We start from the raw sequence: 21,229 nt of genomic DNA on the forward strand, positions 1-21,229 counted from the left end.
ATGCCTTATATTTCACTCAGAAGGAAACCTGTAAGTAGATCTTATTTTCGGAGAATGTCTTATTTTCGGGGGAAACACGGTATTTGGGAAATGGAGCGTGCCTGCGGCGCTGTGCAAAGTCGGCTGCTGCAACCCCAGACGCGGATTTGATCGAATTGGTTTTTCTTCAGTGAGATGACTGTGAGGTAATAGTTACAGCGTCACTCTGGAATCAACACAGTCTGTTGTAAAACTTCCTTTTCACGTGTCTGTCGCAACCTGAATAATGAGAAGATGTGGCCGTGTAACAGGTCTCAGCTCAAGCTCCTGCACCCCAACAACGGGTGTGTGGGGCTGCTGTGACAACACACCACAAGCTGGCGCTTCAAAAACCAGGACCTTATCGTCGCACAGCTCCGGAGGCCAGACGTCGGAGCCAGAGCGCTGGCCGGATCCGCTCTTTCTGAGGCGCTGGGGGAGGAGTTGTTCGGGCCTCTCCTCTCTCTGGTGGCCACAGGCGCTCTTCGGCCCACAGATCCATCGTTCCAGTGCGCTGTCTTCATACGGCGTTTTCCCCGGGCGTGTGCTTTTTAATTTAAATATGTTTTTATTGATTTTAGAGGAACAGGGGAAGGGAGAGAGAGAGAGAGAGAGAGAGAGAGAGAGAGAGAGAGAGAGAGAGAGAAACATCGATCGGCTGCCTCCTGCACACCCCACACTGGGGATCGAGCCAGCAACCTGGGCATGTGCCCGGACTGATTCAAACCAGCGACCCTTTGGTGCATGGGACAACGCCCAACCAACTGAGCCGCAGCGGCCAGGGCTCTCTGGGTGTTTCCACACCTTCCCTCCCTGAGTCAGTTACCCCTTTAGGGGAGGGACACCATTTACACTGGGCCACGGCCCACCTAACGGCTTTGTTTCAGCCTGACTACCCCGGGAAAGACCCTGCTCCTGAAAGGTTGCATTCCGAGGCTCTCGGGGGTAGGAATTCAGCCTCTCTTTCATGGGAGACACAACGGGTTTGGGTTTCTCACAAAAGGCGGCATGTGACCCCCTCAGTATTTACCGTGTGTGTGACCAGGGAGCTCTCTGATCTCCTCGTTCACAAATCCAATGGCTGTGGTTCTGAGTCTGGCAATGTCCCTGACGTTTTGTACTTATTTTGTTTGTTTTATAATCTGTAGAGAGAAGTAGCTGAATTGTACACTGTGCCCATGATTTAAATGATATTTTGTCATGCTTTAAAAGGCACCAAATCATTAGTTAAAAAACCACATATATCATAAGACAAAGAACTGTGAGTTTAGCTGTTTGCGTGCACGACTTAAGACGTACAGGGTCTGCAAACAAAGACGCTAACGCACATTTTTTATTGTTGGCTGAGTGCACAGAAATCCATGGTCAGAGTGGAGCTATGCAGAAAGGACTCCAGGGGAGGAGGTTGACGTTGGAGTGTGAAGGGAGGAAACACGGTATTTGTATTACCAGAGAGGTTGGCAGCATTAGTCTGAAAAGAAAAGCCTGACATAAAACTCCAGAGAGTAGGATGGCGACTAGTAGGTGGTGGACTGCGGGCCTACATTCTAGACACTTGGAACATCTCAGTGAACAAAACACAAAAAAGCCTGCCCTCATGGAGCTTACATTGTGGGGTGTGTGTGTGTGTGTGTGTGTGTGGTCGTAGGAAACAGAAAATGAGTAAGTAAATGTTACAAAGTGATGAGTGCTTCAGAGAAGGAGCAAATGTGTGGCAGGGGAAGGTCCCGGGGAGCGTAAGAGGGAGGGTGGTTGCAGTGCACACAGGCATCAGAGCAGCCTCGCTCAGCACAGAACAGCCAGCGAAGGCTGGACGGATGTGAGGAGCCCCGTGGCTCTCTGAGGGAAGAAAAGCGAGAAGCGCCAGTGCAAAGGGCCGCAGGGAGGAAAGGGCCGAGATGTGGGAGGAATTGCCAGGCGGCCATCACTGAAGGAGGTGAGCGAGGAGGGGAAGCAGGAACATGCCCATGGCAGGAACTTTTGTTCTAACGAGGGGACCGGGGGAGTCCTTGTGGAGCTGAAGCAGAGGGAGGTTATGATACGACTAGTGTTTGGAGACGGCCTCCTTGGCTCTCTCAGAGGCAGGGTCAGAAGCAGACAGACCCTGTAGGAGGCTATCGGTAACCCAGGCCAGAAGTAATGGAGCCGGGACCAGGGTAGTCGCTGTGATGGTGCGGAGGGAATGGACTGGATTCTGTACAGTTTCCTTACTGGCGTTCTGGTAGCCAGTCAGATAATCTGGCGGACTGAATGTGGAGAGCGGGTGTCTTGAGCAGCTGGAAGGATGGAGCTGTCACAACTGACACAGGAAGGCTTGTGCGGGCAGTGTGTTTGTGGGACGGGATAGGGAAAATCAGGAGTTCAACTTGGGACATATATGTTTGAAAAGTTTGAAATGTTTATTAGACAACCAAATGGAAATATAAAGTAGGCAGCTGTGTGTATAATTCTGGAGTTCAGAAGGGCTTGAGATAAAAACATACCGGTAAATTCGAGCCACTGGAATATCTCGGATGAGCTCTCCAAGCGTGTGACTGACAATAGAAGGGAGAGAGAACCCGGGACTGAGCTCTGGGGCCTTCCGACATTAAGGGGAGAAACAAGAGAAAGAGACGGAGTCGCAGTAACCCGTGATGAGAACAGAGAGCAATAGGAGTTTGGCTGTGGCAGAGGGTTCATCATCTGTTCAGACAAGACGAGGGGAAAAATTGGTGACAGGTCTGGAAGATCAACCATACGGCCCATTTTTCTTAGATGCTGAAACCGAGGCATACATCGATATAAGGTTTGTCTAAAGTGGCTTCATAATAGATTTCTCCTAATTTGAGTTTCTTGGTTCCATCAAAATCTTTGTGGTTGGAAACATTTTGTAATGTGCAAGGTTTAGAGATACGGACCTCATTTTATCGTAGGATTGGACGAGAGGCTGTTTCATTCTGAGTTCAAATTCTTCATCTGCGTGTGCGTGCGCGCTTCTGATCAGTCGCCTGTCAGAGAAGCGGCACGGAGCCATCCAAACTGGTTGGTCAGCATGACTTCCTACGCCGGCGCTTTCCTCAGTAGCTGATACAAAAGGGGTCGCAGACCGGAAAGGCAGACCTAAAGATGGAGTTGTCAGGCCCTGCGTCTCTGGCCTCCTCACGGCTGTTTGGTTTTTGCCCAGATAACTTGTCTTGCTTTGCTGACCTCTGACCCGGGGAATTTGGGTTTTCTTTTTTGCTGTCAAACATGAAAGAGCAGTAGATTCCAAAGGAGGCTGAAATGGGCTCTCGGAGATTCGAGTGTGATGTCAGAGATGCTAGAGAGGACGTGGGGATTCAGCAGCATCCCCCACGCGGGCGGAGCAGTCGGGGGCTGTGGCCTGGCACCTCCTGTGACACACGGGTCCCGGGCACGTCGTCCCCAGCTTGACAAAGGACGTGAGATGGGGCAGGATTTTCACTGGCTTTTGTCTGTGGGCACTGGGTGACCGCTGACTGTATCGGTGTCTCAAAGAAAGAACCAAGTGTTGGCATTTAATAGCCTCTGAAAGTTGCTTTAAGACATTTTTGGTCTTATTTTCTTTGTTGCTTTTTTGATCGGAATTCTCAGCTCTCTCAGAACTGCAGCAGGAAATTTAGACCTAACCTCAAGAGTCAGTGTTTTGTCTGTGTCTCCTCTAATACACTGCAGATGTCAGGATGGCTGTGCGTTCCTTGAGCACACTGAGTTTCTGCCTCCCTCTTTTCTCTCTCTAATGGGAAACAGTCGTCCTCTCGTCCTCATTAAACTCAGAGAATCCAAGTTGTAATCTTGAGAATGTACATTGGAGAGAAGATATATTTAGGCTATTTAGATTACAAATGCGTAAACTGTTTTACTCTTTGAGGGAAAGCCTTCTGTCCCAGAGAAGGACACTATCACACAAAGGAAAATATTGAAGAGACAAAAGTATCCGTTTAAGAACTGGGAAAGTGAGCGTCTGCAATGCTCTTTTTTGACCAGAAGGAGGGTGGGTTCCTTGCCTGGGCAGGCTGTAATATGGAGACGCCACTTTTTAACACTGCGACGTTCCAGGCTTACAACGCCTCCATTTTCCCTCTAGAAAAACCCAGTTCTCAGCTGTGCTACTGCAGAGCATTGTACCGACCCCCTAACTATTATATTTCAACAGCGTTGAGATGACTGTTTCAGCTCCACGCCACTCAGACCCTCCGAGGCCAATGTGTCCAGCGACTCTGTGATACAGCGGAGCTTGGTCCTGTGGCCAGAATGCTGCGTTGCCCGTCAGTTCTGAGCCAACAAGCTGACAATTCTTTCCGGTCGGTGGCGAATTTATTCGCGTTAAAAACACTGCATAACGTGGATGTGGGATGCGAGCTTCATGTAGGGTTTCGGTACCATTTCGGTCACCAGCCCGGCGGCCTGGGGCGCTCCCACTGGGCTGAACACGCGTCACAGTTCCGTTTGCAGCCTCTTCTGGTTATCTCAGGCTCCGACTGTCTGTGGATTGGTTACAGTGGCACGGAAACATGCACCGTGTCCTCAGGTGAATCCCATAAAGACCATTCCTGGATGAAGGAACTTGAATTTAGTCGGGTTGTTTGGCTTCCTTTTGTTAAGTCGTATGATTCCTTATATATTTTGGATATTAACCCTTTATCAGATGTCATTGCCATACATGTTCTCCCATACAGTGGGCTCCCTTTTCGTTCTGTTGGCAGTTTCTTTTGCTGCTGTGCATCTTTTTATTTTGATGTAGCGCCACGTGTTTATTTTCTCCTTAGTTTCCTTTGCCTGAAAGGATTTGAATTTAAATGGATGACGTATTTATACCTGCATATAAATTACAAATTGTTATGTAAATTTACTTATGGACAGCCGAAACCGGTTTGGCTCAGTGGTAGAGCGTCGGTCTGCGGACTGAAAGGTCCCAGGTTCGATTCCGGTCAAGAGCATGTACGTTGGTTGCGGGCACATCCCTGGTGTGGGGTGTGCAAGAGGCAGCTGGTTGGTGTTTCTCTCTCATGGACGTTTCTAGCTCTCTCTCTCTCCCCCTTCCTCTCTGTAAAAAAATCAATCAATCTATCTATATATCTATATATCAATCTATCTATATATCTATATATCTATATATCTATCTATCTATATATATATATATTTTTTAAATTTACTTATGGACAGTCTAGCAAAATATACTCAATCTGGTGACATTACCGTTCTGATTCATAATTTACTTACCAGGGTATGACTGACCTTTCAATTACCTTCACCGATACAAGGGTGATAAGCCTCTAGTTCAGTGGCAATGTCAGAAGGACTCCCCTGTACGCGCCTGCACTGTCAGGCGCAGCGCACCGCTGACGGCTCTCCTGCTCTTGGGGAAGGTGTTGAACTTGGGTGACGTGGGAGGCATCCGGGCTGTTGGAGGACATCTGTGTCAAACCACTCCACTTGATGGGCAGGTGGCTCTGAGCTGCCTCCGGTTGGGGTTTCTGGGGCGGGAGAGGGTTCAGGGGAAGGGCGGGCTGGCTGGCCAGGGCTGCAGGCTAGATGCAGGAGCAAGCCAGAGTAGGGGGGAAAGACTGGGCCTGAGGCTACGGGAGGTGTCAGAGCACAGTAGGCCGGGGGAGCGAGGAGATGGGCAGGCAGAAGACTGCAGCCTAGCCAATCAGGACCTACAGGTCACCGGCCTACTTACACTGCAATGAAAATGTCTCAGGGCAAACGCACTGTGGGAGCGATCCAGTCCCTGCGCACCCTAACCTTGCATCCTGAGGGTCCGTGGGCTTGCATAGCTGATTGTTCTGGTTTCCAGGGAGTTCTGGAAGGTGATAGGTTATCCCAAGGGAAGCTGGGAACGGATGTCTGACCTTGCTCTGCTCTACCTTCCCTCACCAGATAGATAGCTAACCTCATGGCAGGTCTCAGGGACTGTCACGGTCAAAGGAAGATACTGGAAAAGGGACAGGAAACCTTGGTCCTCTGAGATTGGCTGGAGGCTTTACAGTCTGGTGGCTGAAGACGTATGGATCCCACATCCCACTCCCTGCTTTTACCGCTCGGCCTGTGCTATCACGCATTGAGCGCTTGTCCATTCTGAACTTCCGGCCCGGTCCTCTGAGTGCTAGAGGGGACGGCGTCTTGGCAGGGTCAGTCATGAGATGCTCTTGGTTTCCAATGTCCTCCCTTTCAATGATGCTCTGCACACGGTACTGTGTAATACAAAGAAGCTATTGAAATGGAGGAATATTTTCATGTTCTCCTATCAGAGCCAAATGAGCCAAACATTAAAGAATAGTAGTTGAAATAGTTTCCAAACCAGACAAAGTCACATTTCTCTGTAATTTTCTCATTCTGGTTCCTATTTATATATTCCCCAGAGGCTGAGTTGTGGTTGTCATAGCAATTCTCTTTCATCTATGAAACGGATATTTTTATTATTTGTACCTCGTAGCAAATCAAGGCCTATTCAAATTTAAATATTTCCTTTAAAGTAAGATCTGACCAGAATAGGCCCTTTACGGTTCACCTCATCACCGTGATTTCTGGGACCCCCGAGTTACAGGGCTTCTTAGGGCTCTACTTGGAGTGGGTGGTGGAAGAGCAGGCGGGTGAGTCCTGCCCCCACCACGTTCTCTTTGCGCCCAGTACCCTCGGTGGCTGGGAGGCCACTGGGAATTCCCACCAAGGCTCCTACAAAAGCGGTCCTGGCTTCCACACCCAACGTCTCTGTGGGAGTTTGCTCCTTTTTCTCTCCTTTCCTTCAGCCCCTCCCTTTGGCTTTTAGATCTTTCCCAGGCGGTTCCCATGTTTGTTCTGAGCCCACTCCTCTCCTGAAAAGGTTGTTTGAAGCTGACCATCACCCAGTTCTTGTCAACGCCACTGACTTCTGAAAATTTACCATTCGTGTCTTCTCTGCGGCTTTGATGTTGTCGCTCAGTTGATCCTCCTTGAGGCTGTTTTGTTGTTTGTTTTCTTTCACTTTCTTGTCCCTCCTTCCATCCTCCCCCTCACCCATTGGCTTTGTCATGCATTCGGGGGCCTGCATTGCTCTGTCTCCTCGGCTCTCCTTTAACTCCTCCAAAAAGTAGCCCCTCGCTCCGGGTGCCGCCTGGTGCTCCAAGCGGCACATTCTCCTCCTTGGTGGGCTGTTGACTATTGGGATGCCACCTGTTACTAAAGAGGGCTCACCCTCCACATCACTGTTCTGACCACTGACCTCCACGGTGGCTCCGTCTGCAGAGACTGAGACAGCGCAGGGCCCGCCCACTTCCAGAACCTGCCATCCACCACGGGGTCCAGGCCGGCTCTTCTCAACTATGGCCTTTCCACCAGCTGCCGAGAAGGAAAACCCTTGAATCTGACTCTTCTTTTCCATTTCCCGTTTCCAGTTTCATACGAACGCCTCACATCCTCGCGAGCTGGGGAAGATATGCCTAGTTGGGGAGAATCCTTTGGGGCCGTGTGTGTGTGTGTGTGTGTGTGAGATTTGTTGGGAATCAGAGTTTTTAAGAATCAAAGGGACCTCAAAGATCATATAGTCTAATTCTCTCATGTTTCATTTTCACTTTATGAAGGTGAACAGTGATGTGCGAACTTATTTCATAGCTGTTACTGCAGACATATGACTGAAGTTTCATCCTCTTTGCATGAAGCTTGCACAGGGTAACGAAATAAAATGTGTCCTCATCGTCTACATTGCTCCAGTAAGCTGTTGCTGTGTGATACTTCTTATCCTTTAAAAACACTTACTTCACACCCAGCCTGGATAAAACACCATAAGGAACCGTTTGAAAAGTTAAGCCCGTTGCCATGGCTGGTGGGGCAGCATCCCATTCACCAGAAGGCTGTGGTTCGGTGTTCGGTCAGGGCACGTACGCGAGGCAACCAATCGGGATGTCCCTCTCACATCCATGTTTTGCTCTCTAGAAATCAGTGAAAGCATATCCTCGGGTGAGGATTAAAAGAATTAAAACTTGTCCGTTTCTTAAAAGGTTGAGCATTTTCTTTCAGTGGAAAGGGGGGGGGGGGTGGAAAGGCATCAACAAATTAGTTCCAGCCGGGCCTTCCCATTGTTACAATCAATCCCAAACCTAAACGGCAGGAGGCAAGGCCTGACTTAGCAAACGCACCTTCCGAGTCGGCCTTACCTGTCCCCCCTGCGGGGGCCGGGCTGGAGTTGGGGAAGGGGTCGGCCCCGGGGCAGCCTGGTGATCTGCCATCTGATGCCACCGGGGGTGCTCCGTGGATGTGAAGCTTGGCCTTCAGGAGCTCCTCCAGGGCATGTGCTGGGACACCGGAGCTCCCGTTTGGCAGAACAGGACTTGCCGACACCCAGGAGGATGCTCGGCGCCCACTGGCCAGGGCAGGTGGCTGCTGCCTGTGAGCGCGGCCGTGCCGAGCCCCGTGGCAGTGTCTCCGCGTCCGGAGGAAGCGTAAGAGAGGCCAGGAGCGAAGCTGTGTGCTCCCTTTTAGAGAACTGGCAGCTTGTAGCCCACATTCAGGGGTCTTACTTTATCCCTCCCCCGGCCTTGGCCTACATAGTTCAGCAGGAACACATGCTGTCTTAAGGGATGATCTCGGATTTAATCAAGTGAAGCAAACACGTGACCTGACCACTTTGGACCGTTAGCGATGTGCCTGCTGGAGCCCACCCGGGCGCCTTCTAAGTGAGGGGAGTCGCATGGACCCCTGACTGTGTGGATGTCTAAGTGGGAGCCCAGGCCGGGGAACCAGATGGGAGCCTGTGCTTGGAGCCTGAGCTTTCCCAGCCCAGGGGAGGCTCTCAGGTCACAGCACAAGCGCATCCTCGTGCAGAGGTGAATGTGGATGGAGAGCGATTTCTTTGTCTGGTTATTTCCCAGGTCTTTGCTCTTAAAAGAAGGGCCTAAAGGCAAGAGGATGAGAAGTCGGTGCCCAGAGAAGCACAGAGACGAAGCTGGCCTCTAGGGGGTGCCTAGAAGCAGCGTAGGGAAGGCTGGCACCCTCCAGGGTGACGCGGGCCTTGGCAAGGCCTCCCACAGACTGCCCGCACCTGTCCCGCAGTCTCTGCAGGGGGTGTCCTGGGCCAGTCCGAACAGCTTTCTTTTCTCATGCTCCTCTGCCTTGGAAAACTTTCAGGCCAGTGAGAAAAAGTTCCATGGGAAGGAGGTCATCCCTGTAAGTCAGGGGTGGCGAAGGTCCGGCCTGGGGGCCGCATAAGGGCTGTGAAAGCATCGGGTCTGGCCCTGCCGAGGCATTAGGGGTGAGCTGATTAAGTATCTTGACCAGATACAGCAGGCTGATTTTTGTACATAGCAGTTGATAGTTTTGTATGGCCCTCGTTCATGTTATAAATATCCAATAGCCCTTGGCAGGAAAAAGGTCTGCCCTTGGTGTAATATACCAGATTGGAAGAGGGCGTCCTAGGAATAAGCAGCAAACTTGGATCAGATTGAAATTCTGAATACATTTGTGGGAACTTTTATATTCATTTATGTTTGTAAATCGTTCCTATTAAAGTCAACTCACCAGAGGAGGGACAGAGACGTCATCAAAGAGCTTCTGTCAGTCACCATCGTTGTTTTGCCACCAAGCTTCTCCCCCCTAAACCCCCCTCCCCATTTCCACTTGCCCAGCCTGACCCGTCCCATCCCGTCCAGGGGACGGCTGGACCCACAGGAGCTCCGCTTGGCTTGGCAGTGGAGTTTCCTGAGGGACCAGGTGTTTATTTTTGGTCATTGTTTTTAAAGGTATCACAGCTGCTACTTTTGATATCAAATACTAGCCTATAATTCCAATCAAAGCATTTGCCATCAATGAAAACAAAGACCCCCTCTCCTAGTGAAACTATAATAAAACTAGAGGCCCGGTGTACGGTCCCTGGTCCTGGCCTGCGATCAGGGCCATCTTCCCCGGCTGCCTGCAGCCAGCCCTGCCCCCGTCACCACCCACCGCCAGTTCCCTGTTTGCCATCGGGTGATTGGTGCCTGACAGCCAGCGTAAGGGACTGAGAGGTCAGCTGTTCCCGCCCGCCCGCCAGCCCTGCCCCCACCACAGGTCACCCTCTGTATGTGGGGTGACCGGTGGGGTGGGGACCTTGGCCTGGTGCTGTCCACGTCCCCCACCACTCAACCCCAGTTCCCCTTTTGTCATCAGGTGATTGGAGCCTGCCCGCTGGAGCAAAGTACCAAGCGGTGGTCAGTACACCTCACAGTGATTGGTCCAGCAGTCGTTCCGATCAGGCCATTGTTAGGGTCAATTTGTATAATTACCCTTTTATTATATAGGATAGAGGCCTGGTGTATGGGTGAGGGCCGGCTGGCCTGCCCTGATGGGGGCCCTGGATTAGTGTGAGGGTCCCTGCCAGGGGGCGGGGCTGGCCTGGGCGTGGGGCAGTGGTCGTCCTGGTCTCTGGTTGCTCCGCCATTTCGGTCGCTGGGCTTTTATTATATAGGATGTGAATCCACACAAGTAGCCTGTGCGTCTCCACATACTCATTCAAAAGGAAACCTTCGGCATCATACTGTAAGAATCTATAGATCTGAGCCAATGTTAACATATGCTTTTTTTTTTATTAAATATGTAAAAAGATAACCGCAAGTCCAAGGTATTCACATATTCAGCAACAAAAGGCTATCCTACCATGCGACAACGTGGGCAATGTAAAACGAATGTGATACATCGGAATAAGACTCTCCCTCTATTATGTCCTTACTTAGCTCTATTTATAATGAACAATACATCTGTTTACATTCCTTTCAGTGTACATTTCATACATAACCAAAGCTTTCTGGTGCACTGTGCAGTGAAGCGATCTGAATGCATACAGACCCTGACGGAAGAATGGCGATACTCACCGGGGAAGCGGTCATGGCTCCCTCCTGGGGTGGACTTCTCTCGGGTCAACAGGGTGTTTGTCTTTTCTGCTCAGCAGACAGGCTCTTGGCCCCCGGCTTCGGTCACTTCCTGTCTGACACGAGTAGCGGAAGCGCTATGACCAGCACGGTGTGTGTGTGGGGAGGGGCAGGGTGCACACCAAGGGTGAGCGCTCGGCCAGCCCGGCGATGGGGAGGGAATGAGGGGGCACAGCCATCGGGAGGAAGGAGCAGGCCTGGCCCACGAGAGGTGGCCTGCACAGAGCTGGGGTGCAGCCACAGGCCCGGGAACCAGCTGTTCCAGGGTCCCCCGGTCTCTGTGAGGGACCAGGAGAAGGGATTCACAGCTCTTTCCTACATGGACGAAGAGTGTGCTCCCAGACCTGGGGAGGGGAGGGGAGGGGAGTATGGTGGCCGGGGAACGTCATCTTTGCACACTCTCTGGCCAGCGTGCGGCTAGCGGAGCAGGCTGGGCTGAGGGGGAGACGGTGCGGGTGCCGGCGGCGGCGAGGCTGATGCAGGTCGCACGCCATGGTGTGCACCGGCCTGTGTCTGCAGGGCCGGCAGGAAGCTCCATAGGAACCCCTGACGTCGTCTGTGTGGTAGTATTCTGCCTCCTTAGGAAAGCTGTTTTAGAACAAGGAGTCTGTGTACAAGTGTGTGTGTGTGTGTGTTTGGGTGTTTGGGGAGGGGGGGACTAGGCATGAGCTGCGCATAGCACAGCCGCCACCTGTAAGCAGGGGGACGTCACTGCCGAGAGCCAGGCCGCAGCCAGAGCAAGCAGGAGAGAAGGGGAGTCCAGTCGCCACGGAGCCTGTCCAGTCCTCACAGCGTGCTAACGCCTCCCCACGCGCCGGCCGCCGAGGAGAGGAGGGCTCCTCCGGGAGGGCCCGGTGGGTGGGGCCGTCGGAGCGGGCCTCCGGCGTTGCACCAATAAAGAAGCGCTTTAGGATACACAGTTGAGAAATTTATTGTAAGCTTTTCAGTGAAGAGGAAAGTGGGTGGGCACACTTGTCTGTTTTGGTTGCACCTGCCGAGTCAATACCAAGCGAAGGTAAACCTAGAGTTAGGGACCGAGTGCAGTGAATGATCTGGGAAGGGAAACCATCTCTCAGAAAAAAAAAAGGAGGCAAAGGTTTGGAAAGACACTAAGAAAATGTGCAAATCTTGGTAAAAAAAAAAAAAAGGAATGCTTCTCATTCATCAGTTTCCTCGGTTTTGAACCCCCCAGTCTAGCTGAGGGCAGTGGCATGGAGGCTGCCGTATGAAGGGGAATTCCTCTTCCAGAAGGTTCCCGTCAACCTCGGCCGTAGCCCTCCGTGAACCACCGCTGCCCGTCCACGAGGCCCTCCCTCCAGCAGGTGCGTGGCACCCCGCCCTCGGGGCCCCGCAGAGCCCTGGGGCGCGGAGCTGATGACGGCTGCGGGGGGCGGCTGCCCACCAAGGGGACCCTGAGAGAGAAAACGCATGAGAACCCGGGTGGGGTGGGGGTGGGCAGGCGGTTCGCGGGCCAAGGGGAGGCTGTTTCTAGAGACGTCGCTCAAGGAGGAGCACCGGGACAGGGGTGGTGCCCGGCGCGGGTGCGGGCCGAGGGCCCGGCTGTGCTCCGTCCTTCCCTCCCCGCCGTGCCGTCCCTAAGGAAACAGGTTGCCGTCGTTATGGCTTTCGTATCAATCTCTTTCCCTTTGTCCCGTTTATTTCTTTACCAGATTCATGTCAGAGGTTAGACTCACAAACACCAAAGCACCACTGTGTGTGACATCTAGTGACACGGGGTGAGAAACGCCAATATAAATACCAAATATCAAGTTACCATTGTTCCACACCGGGGCGGGGCGGGGCGGGGGGCGGGGCGGGGGGATGAGGAGACGGAACCAATCCCGTGCCCAAGCGGGGCGTGTGCCAGGCGGCGGCGGCGGCGGCGGAGGGACGGAGCCGCGCGGCGGGCGCTGTGCCCGCAGTCCCTGGCGCCCGAGGCCGCCAGCTCCAGTTCTCCGGGGGCAAAGTCCCCACGCGACACGGGGTGTCGGCGGCGGCAGCGCGGGCGTCAGTACTCCTCCTGCTGTGGGGGCTGCTCGTGCGCCTGCTCGTCCGCTTCGGGCTCTTCGGGGGGGCCCTCCTGCGGGCGGGGAAAGGGGGGGCATTAGCGGAGACAGCCGGGGCCGGAGCAGGTGTCCCGCTCCCTCGGAGGCCTCTCCCGTGCTTCGGGAGGAAGCCACACGGACCCTGCGGGTGTCTCCCTGCAGGCTGCTCCGGGGACACACATCGGGGGCCCCCGGAGGGTCTGACACTGACAGCGGCGCAGGCCTGCACCAGCCGCCCGGCCCTGGCCTCTCCCCCGGGGGGCCTGTCGCTTGCAGGGAGCCCTGGTGAGGCTGGTGCTCAGCTCCCACAGGCTCCGATCCAGAGAGGCCAGGGGTTCCAGTGAGCATCACTTCTGCTTGTTCGCGGCCCGGAATCCAGACAGCAGCACGCTCATGTGTGTGTGTGTGTGTGTGTGTGTGTGTGAGACGATGGGGAGGGGGCCCTGCGGGTGGTGGTGTGAAGAGCAGAGAGGAGCTGTCCTTGGACAGACTCCTTTGAAATCAACCCAGGAGGCAAGACTCTGGGTCGAGGCCCGTCCTGCCTGCCCTGAGCTACGAACTCTGGCCACATCGGCCCTAAGCTTGGAGTTCCCCTGACGGGTTCCCACACCGGGACGTCGGCTGGGACAGGATCTGGCGCTTCCTCCCGTGGGGAGTGTCCACGCCTCAGCCCCACTCGCTCAGATGCCCAGGGCCGGGCCCCCCTCCAACAGCCTGTGATGATGACGGCCCAACCGGCCGTCCTGAGAGCTGCCCAGCGCTCTGCGCACAGGACCCTGCCCGCTGCACGGGGGCTGGGGGGGGGGCCTGCTTCTGGGCGGGTCGCTGTGAGCACTGGTGAGGCCGGCACAGCGCGGGGACCTTCCCGGGAGGGTCAGGCTCCGAGGGCGACAGGCCCAGTGATGACCAAGGAAGACGGCTACGGTCTCCGGGAGAAGGACAGAGCGGTGGGGCGCCCCCACACCCCAGACAGCGGCTCGCCGTTCAGGAACGGCTCGAGGCCGGGATTTTAGTCGGATGTGGAGCACACGCGTGCCCGGTGTGAGCTGGAATCGGACCAAGTGAGCCTGCCAGTGCGTGCTCCGTTCCGGGGGAATGCCGCCCCCACTCACGTGCTCGTCGGAGGCGTAGAGGACCTCCATCAGCCGCTGCACCAGGCTGTCGCTCTCCTGGCCCTGCTCCTGGCAGAGGAGCTCGATCTCCCGCAGCTTCCCAAAGTAGAAGTCCCGCTCCTTCTCCACGCCCTCCAGGGCCAGCTTCAACGAGTGTACCTGCGGGCGAGGCGGCGGGGGCGGCGTCAGACAGACAGTGTCAGACACGGAGCCCGCCGTCCGTGCGGAGCCCAGGCCGCTGTGCCCCCGCGGGGGTCACTGTGCGGCCGGGTCTGGGCCCCACGGCCACGGGCACCCTCAGAGCGCAGTCCTTCCCCGGCAGGGAGCGTGTGCGAGCGGGAACCGGGGCCCAGGCTGTCCTGCTGGAGACCGCGCCTGCCCGCAGGGGGGGCGCGGGGTGAGGAGGGACAGGCAGGGAGGCTGGTGCTGTGGTCGCTCAGATGTATTCTGAGGACGCTCGTGGCTCCACGGCTCCTGCACGGAGTCACCCTCAGTTCTGGACAAACAGGACAAACGGTCTCTCCTGGGAAGCGGGGTGCCGACCACACAGAGCTGGGTGAGACCAAATCCTGGCGGGCACTGTCCTAGCTCCTCTCGTCCCGGCTTCGTGGGCAATGGGAAGAGATGGCAGCTTGTTCCCTCGGGAAACAGTCCCCCCTCCTGCTCCGCGATGCTGGCCAAGGACCGTCCAGGCTGTGCACCCCACAGCGGTCCGGACCGCGTGCTGGTGACCGGAGGCGGCGACGGGGAGGCAGAGCCACGGTTGTCAGGCTGTCAAGGCTGAGGGAGCACTCAGGGGGTAAGCAGGCCTGGGCTCACCTCCCAGCAGCTCCACTCGGGCCCAAACCATCCCCGTTCCTGCTCCGAGAGCCTCAGAGTCTCTGCCCTTCGCGCGTTTCCTGCTCATGCAGAGCGCATCCTTCAGGAGGCAGGCGAGGCCTCTGGGGCTGGAACCCCTCCCCGCACGTGGAGACCACCCTCAGCAGAGTTTCTGAGAATGACTGGGGATGGCCTTTGTCTCCCTTTGCTAAGGGCTGAGCCTCTGTGCACACAGCCAGTCTGTGTGGGATCAGTGACGCGTTCACACGGCCTCTGAGCACACCCGGCAGGCTCCCACCCATCCTGTGGCACCCAGGGGCGAGCCCGCATCCATCCCGGGAGGCCCAGGACACTGTCCCTCGGGTCAGCTCGCTGGTGCCCCCTGGAGCTGCTCGCCAAGCAGCAGGCATGGATGTGCCAACGGTTCACTCGGATTTCTCATCCCACTGCTGCTTAAGTGCTTAAATGCTGGTAAAAACCAAAGGCAACCAGCAGCCTCAGTTCCACGAAAAGGAGACTCCCCTCGTCCTCCAAATCCTGTCTTGCTCTAACACACACTCCCCCCCCCCCCCCCCCATAGGCAAGAGGGTTGGACACAAGAACAAGGCCTGTGCGGCTCGCGAGTGTGCTCTGGTCTGCGTGATGAGCCAAGAGCCGAGGCTGCGGCAGTGAGACCTGGCCCACGTCACCCGGTGGTGTTCCAGACGCATTAGGTAATGATGCGCAGCTATAAACATCCCCCAGTAAAACCAACAGGAGCTAAATTACACGACGGAAGATCAATCGGCAGCCGGATTCCAGGCTGAAAGTCCCGTCATAAAGCCCGGTGCCTCCTGCCCCCTGATGCTCACAGCGCTGTGGGGGAGGGAGGCCAGGAAGCAGCCTTCTCCTCTCCCCCTTCTCCCCACTCACTGCCTGGGTGCCAGCTCTCTCCAGCAACTCCTACTTCTTCCAGGGATGTTCCTCCACTCCCGCCCCCGCCCCCGCCCCCCATCCTTGGGCTCATTTCTGCGGCTGGATTCGCCCAGCGGTGCTTTCCAGTGTGTGTGGCAGACGGCCTGAACGCAGGCACGGCCAAGGCCACGAGAGTTCTAGCTCACGGCACCTTCCCCTCCTCCGTTACTATGGCAGTTCACCTTCAGCTCGACCTTCACCCAGCATTCCCCTCCCGCTGTCCCGGCTCTAACCAGCGGTGCCTGGTGGCTGCCCCCGTTTCCGGGGGGCACCCTGCGAGCTTGGAGCAGCGAGGCACGTGGCCAAGGCGCTCAGGGCTGTGCTCCCCGCCTGCCACCTGAGGAGGATGTGTGTGACGGGGAATCCTATGTGGGCTCCAACGGAGACACGGCGGGTAACTCGGGCATCCTGAGTCCGTTTCTAAATCAAAGTCCGGCCCGGCGATGACGGAAGGCGTCTCCTTTTTCATTGGCGACCAGAATTGTAAAGAAACGCCCTAGTTAGCAACTGTCTGCTTTTAAACCCGGTTCTTGACTGCAAATGGACAATGATCTCAAAAACCACAACCCAGTGATGCCTCTGACGGCTCACCCAGCATCGGATGCGTCCCTGGGAAAGGCCAGGCGTGGTGGGAGCCGCCTGGGCCCGGGATGAAGGCTCCCGTCCAGGGGGCGGAGCAGCCAGGATACAAGACCCTCCTCCTCACTCGGGTCGAAGGCGTCTGCAGCGGGACCCTCCCTACCAACTGCTTTATTACTATTAAAACTCTAAAGACCTACACTGAGAGAGTCCTCCGTTTCCGAATTCAGCTCAGCTAGGGAAGCGACCACTAAACACCGCTGTCTCGATACGGGCAGAATTCTTTGTTTGAAATGGAGTCTAACCCCTCCCTTAAAGCACACCCCATGCAGAGTGGTTTCTGTGTGACGTAACGGACAAAATTAGCGCCGCCAGCTAGGAAGTACCCAAGGCAGGGGAGCCAGATTTGCTGGGACCGAGAGGAATATTCGATGGAAAGACAAGTTCTGCCGAAAAGGCACTGGGCTTTCTCATCAGCCCAGTACTGGGCTCAGCGCTCCTGGGGTAACGAGTCTCAGCCGCGTGGGAAGTGTCAGGTTGTGGCTCTCGGGTGCATGGCCACCTGCCTGACAGTGCTGTCCGCGTGGGGAGGGGAGAGAGGGCTGTCCTGCTGCCATCACATTCCCAGCATCACGTGCAGGGTCGGTCACAGAACAAGCCTGGCGCCCGCTGTGAGGAAGAGGAGGGGGACTAGCCCTAACGCCTCAAGGTCAAGACAGATAGGAGCCCCCATCTAGTCCACGGCCTAACAGACACTCAGGTGTGTGTGGTGGTGGTGGTGGTGGTGGGGAGGTGGGGAGCAGGGGGAGGTGGCCAGCAAACCCACAGTTACCTGGGCCGAGCTGTGAGACTGGTGATGAACCTTGTGTGTTCACAATGGGCCCGAACAGTCTCTGTCATTCTGACTCGTTTGCAACCACGGATTCTGCCTTACCTTCTGTGGAGAGCAGCTACAGCATTTGGGCAGGTTCAGGCCTCAGACCCACTTGTGGCAAAGCCCGCCCAACACAGTTACAGCCAGAGGCTAGGGTTGTAACCTTGACCGTATAGTCCAACCCCTCAGTCCTAGGTAGCTGAGGGAGGTGGACCGTGGGGGCGGGGTGCAGCAAGCGCTGCCTAAACAAAGCTTGATAAGAGTTCAGAGAATGGCAACAACAGGAAAGAAGCAGATTTGAAATTCGCAAGGACACTGTAAGCATCGTGCCCTTGTTTTGCTTTGTGTGCTCGGACTATAAAATAAAGATTCGGCTTACAGGCTGTGTGTGTCACTGTTTCCTCGTCCAGGCCCAGTGATCCACTGGCCCCACCTGTATTCTCTCGTCTGTTTTAACCCTTCACCGCCCGTCCTCAGTTCACCGCCGGCCGTGCTGGACGTGGTTCAAGCTTCCCTCCCCCTCACACCTGTCACGTTCCCACAGACGGGGCCAGGGAGTAGAATGTACCTGTTCATTCAGCTGTAGGACCTGTGTCTCCAAATCTTTGTCCGATTTCGATGCCGAGCCGCTGGATGAAGCCCTTTTGGCTGACGAGGGACGAGAAGGGGTGGAGCCTGGTTTAGATGCTGGACTGGACTTAGCTGCACCTGAAAGCAAGCAGAATAAATGATAAAAATTGGCAACGTGAAAATGCTGTGTAGACACAGAGCAAATGGACGATTTAGGGGGGGTTTGCTAGCATGTCTAAGAGGCACTGGCAGGGACCCCTGCCCGAAGCAGACGTAGCTCAGACGCTCGCAGGAAGGACACACGGTAAAAGGCAGTGTTGTCTGGGGCAGCTTTCACTCCTCTGGGCACTGGGTGTGCGGGGCCTTCCCCGTCCGGTAACGCGAGGCCAATGCATGTCCTCCTTCCTCTAGAGAGGGAAGAGGAGCAGACACAAAAGATTTTAAGCTTTTTTTTCTCTAAGAGGAAAGGTTTTCAGATCAGCTTATATAGTAGCACTACCAACCAAGAAAAAGGCGTTACACCTGATGAACACTGTAGAAGAAATATTAACACCGTATTTCCTGGCTTTTGTCACGGAAAGAGCACGGGGACAGCGACACCTCCGTGCAGCGGGCACCCTGGTGCCCAGGTCCTGCTTTCTAACTGTTCCTCTGCGGCAAAGGCTCCTGAGAAATGGCTGGCTGCGGGGCGCAGGGTGCGGGGGCTGTGTGTGGAAAGCAGGGTGTCAGGCTGCGGGGCCAGCTGGGGCCCCCCACGAGCCACACGGGGACAGTGTGCGTACAGAAACCAACAGAGGCTGCAGCGTGCTGGAACGCACGGGTCACCCGGACGTCTAATTACCGGGGGAAGGACGCCCAGAGGGACCTCGATAGGACACTGACAGAGAGGAAGCGTCAGAACTCGGAAAAGCACAGACGCGCAACGGGTTCAGGAAAGGCTCCTCCTGGGCTCGACGCCATTACAGGAGATGTTTTGGGGAATAAGTCACACGTGTCGAGGTACCTCACTTCTGTTACAGGGAAAACACACGCCTTCACAGTGGCGGGATCGGAGGGCCAGGACCCTAACCAAGTGGTTCCACAGCATCGCCTCTAATGCTGTCAATTGGAAAAAAACAAATCAACAACAACAAAAAAGGCACTGATTTCAGGTCAGACCTCACCCCCTGGAGCTGGGCTCACACGCTCCCTCTCTGCCTGGACCTCGGCACGGACAGGGACGTGACCTCGCAGCCCAGCAGCCGGGACAGGGACATGCACGAGGCTTCTGTCCTGCAGGATTCAGACACTCAGGCCCTCGCCAGGCCCACCCCCTTGCTCTGAACTCGTCCTGACGTGGTGGCATCAGTGGCATCGCGCTGGCCGAGGTGCCCCTCCTTTGGCCCCGTCCCCAAGTCTCCATCCCCCCACGCTGATGTCTCTGAAGGCTGGATGGGGTTGGGGGGCCGGTGGGAGAAGGCAGGAACAGGCCCGTCAGCTCTGCAGGGCTTGGCGGGGCGCCTCTTGGTTGAAGGAACAAATGAAATAAATATATAAACAAGCGAGTAAACCTGGTCAGGTGGCTTACAGTTTGTTTCCCACTCACAGTGATCAGTAGCGGCAGAGGGTTGCAGAGGGTTATAAGGTGCTGACGGCAGTTAAATCCCAAACTCGCTCTTCCTAGTGATCACAGGTAGGAGCAGGTGGCTATAGAGCGTGGATCGGCGTGTCTCCGGGGCTGGAGCCATTAGTCGTGGTGAGAGAGTGCGCCCTTGGGAAGCGGCAGCATCTTACCCGGTGGATCTCAGTGACAGACGCCTGACTGGTTTTAAACAGGAGCGTCACGGGGAGGACCGGAGACGGTTTTGATGCTCAGGGTGACCAGCCCGCGGTGACCTGACGCGCACCTGCGCAGCCGAGGCCTCTGGGAGCCGCATTCGTGCGAGGACCCCTCCTCTCTGTGGCCCCACAGGGGCTCCGGGACTCCGTGTCCATGGCAGTAGCCAGGTTCTCTGCCCAAATGCAGGCCCGGGGAGGAGACGGGGGAGGGGGCGGGGTGGGAACACGCCTGCAAGGAGCCCTCCACCTGCCACTGAGCGGGGGAGGCAGATCCCGAAAAGCCAAGTTACTTCAGCCCTCTCTAGAAGCGGCACATGTCCACTTTAGTACACAGAACGCCCGGCGAGAGCAGACCTGACTGTCCATGCAGCGAGTCCCACTCACCGAGGCCACGTCCACCCGGTGCCGGGAGCCCCAGAGGCCCACCCACGGGTGCTGTGGGGTCTGCAGCGCCACACAGGAAGGCAGCCCTCGGGGACCCCAGAGTCTGCCAGGGCTGGGCTCGTGCACAGGACGCCTCTCGGGCAGCGGCCACGGTGGCCGTCACAGACCCAGACTTTATTCCTGGAGCCACCGAACACTCCCGTTTCCTCCTGGCGGCGCTTGCTGACGCCCTGGGAGCATCCTGAGGGGCAGCCCTGCCTGCCCAGAGTCCTTTCCCCCGTCTGTCTCCCCCTGCACCCCCCAATTCTCCCTGTCAAGCACGAAGGGGTTTCAGGAGCAGAAAACAGACCCAGACTCTGTCCAGGTCCCTGTCACTCTCTGGCTCGACCCAAGGGACCCGCTGTGATTCCTGCTGCCGGCCTCTGCGCGTGGGTCTGAATGAGTGCCCTGGTGACGGGGGCTTGAGCACGAGTCCACGACAGTACACCGCGGTGACACAGCGGCCGGGGCACCCCGTGTCTGCCAGTGACGAGCAGCCTGCGTAACGTCTGTGGGAAAGGCCAGGGCACCGTGGGCACCCCAGGCCCTGCGACCTCGGGGCGAGGAAGCAAATAAAAGGCCTGCGCTTGGCTTACCCTCCACGGCCGGGCGCTGATGGAACTTAGGAATTCTTCTCACATAATCTACCGTATTCTGTCTGCCAACATCATAAACAGAAGAGCTAAAAATACGGCATTAACGCTGCTGGCAACAAGCGCAGGGACATCGGAAGTGTGCGCGCGCGCACACACACACACACAGACAAGCACCCGGCCCCCCCCCCCCCCCCCCCCCCCCGCCCCCCAGCCAGCCCTGCTCTGAGGGCCAGTCCCTCGCCCCGGGCCTTCACTCAGCTCAGAAGCTCAGAGGCGGAGACGGGGGTGGGGAGGGCAGGTCGAAGGCACACGCTCCCAGTTAGGAGACAAGTCCTGGGCGTCCGGGTGGCCCGGTGACCAGCGTTCATGCCTCTTGTCCACGTGAGAGCTGCTAGGAGAGCAGATCTCAAACGTTCTCCTCATGGGAGACAGCTGTAACTGCACGGGGTGGCCAGCCTGCAGCCTCTACAAACACCAAGGCCTTGGGAAGTACACCTAGGTCAGCTCTGTCTCCTAAGAACGCACCCCACCCCAACCCCTCCCC

The 21,229-nt window shown here is 56.1% G+C and overlaps 1 protein-coding gene across 4 annotated transcripts in view; it reads right to left on the reverse strand.

Moving 5' to 3' along the window:
• Window positions 1-12,534: 12,534 nt before the first annotated feature.
• Window positions 12,535-21,229, reverse strand: part of MAPRE2 (microtubule associated protein RP/EB family member 2) — a 106,446-nt gene continuing 97,751 nt past the window's right edge. For all 4 annotated transcript variants that reach the window (XM_036418645.2, XM_036418643.2, XM_036418642.2 and 1 more), the window contains 3 exons: window positions 17,847-17,986; window positions 14,053-14,211; window positions 12,535-12,975 (listed from right to left, as the gene is read on the reverse strand). In XM_036418645.2, coding sequence (XP_036274538.1) covers window positions 12,904-12,975; window positions 14,053-14,211; window positions 17,847-17,986 — 371 coding nt within the window. In that variant the 3' untranslated portion in view covers window positions 12,535-12,903. The remainder of the gene's footprint in view (window positions 12,976-14,052; window positions 14,212-17,846; window positions 17,987-21,229) is intronic.

The sequence above is a fragment of the Pipistrellus kuhlii genome, unplaced genomic scaffold (assembly GCF_014108245.1).
Source record: "Pipistrellus kuhlii isolate mPipKuh1 unplaced genomic scaffold, mPipKuh1.p scaffold_m20_p_6, whole genome shotgun sequence".
Classification (NCBI taxonomy): domain Eukaryota; kingdom Metazoa; phylum Chordata; class Mammalia; order Chiroptera; family Vespertilionidae; genus Pipistrellus; species Pipistrellus kuhlii.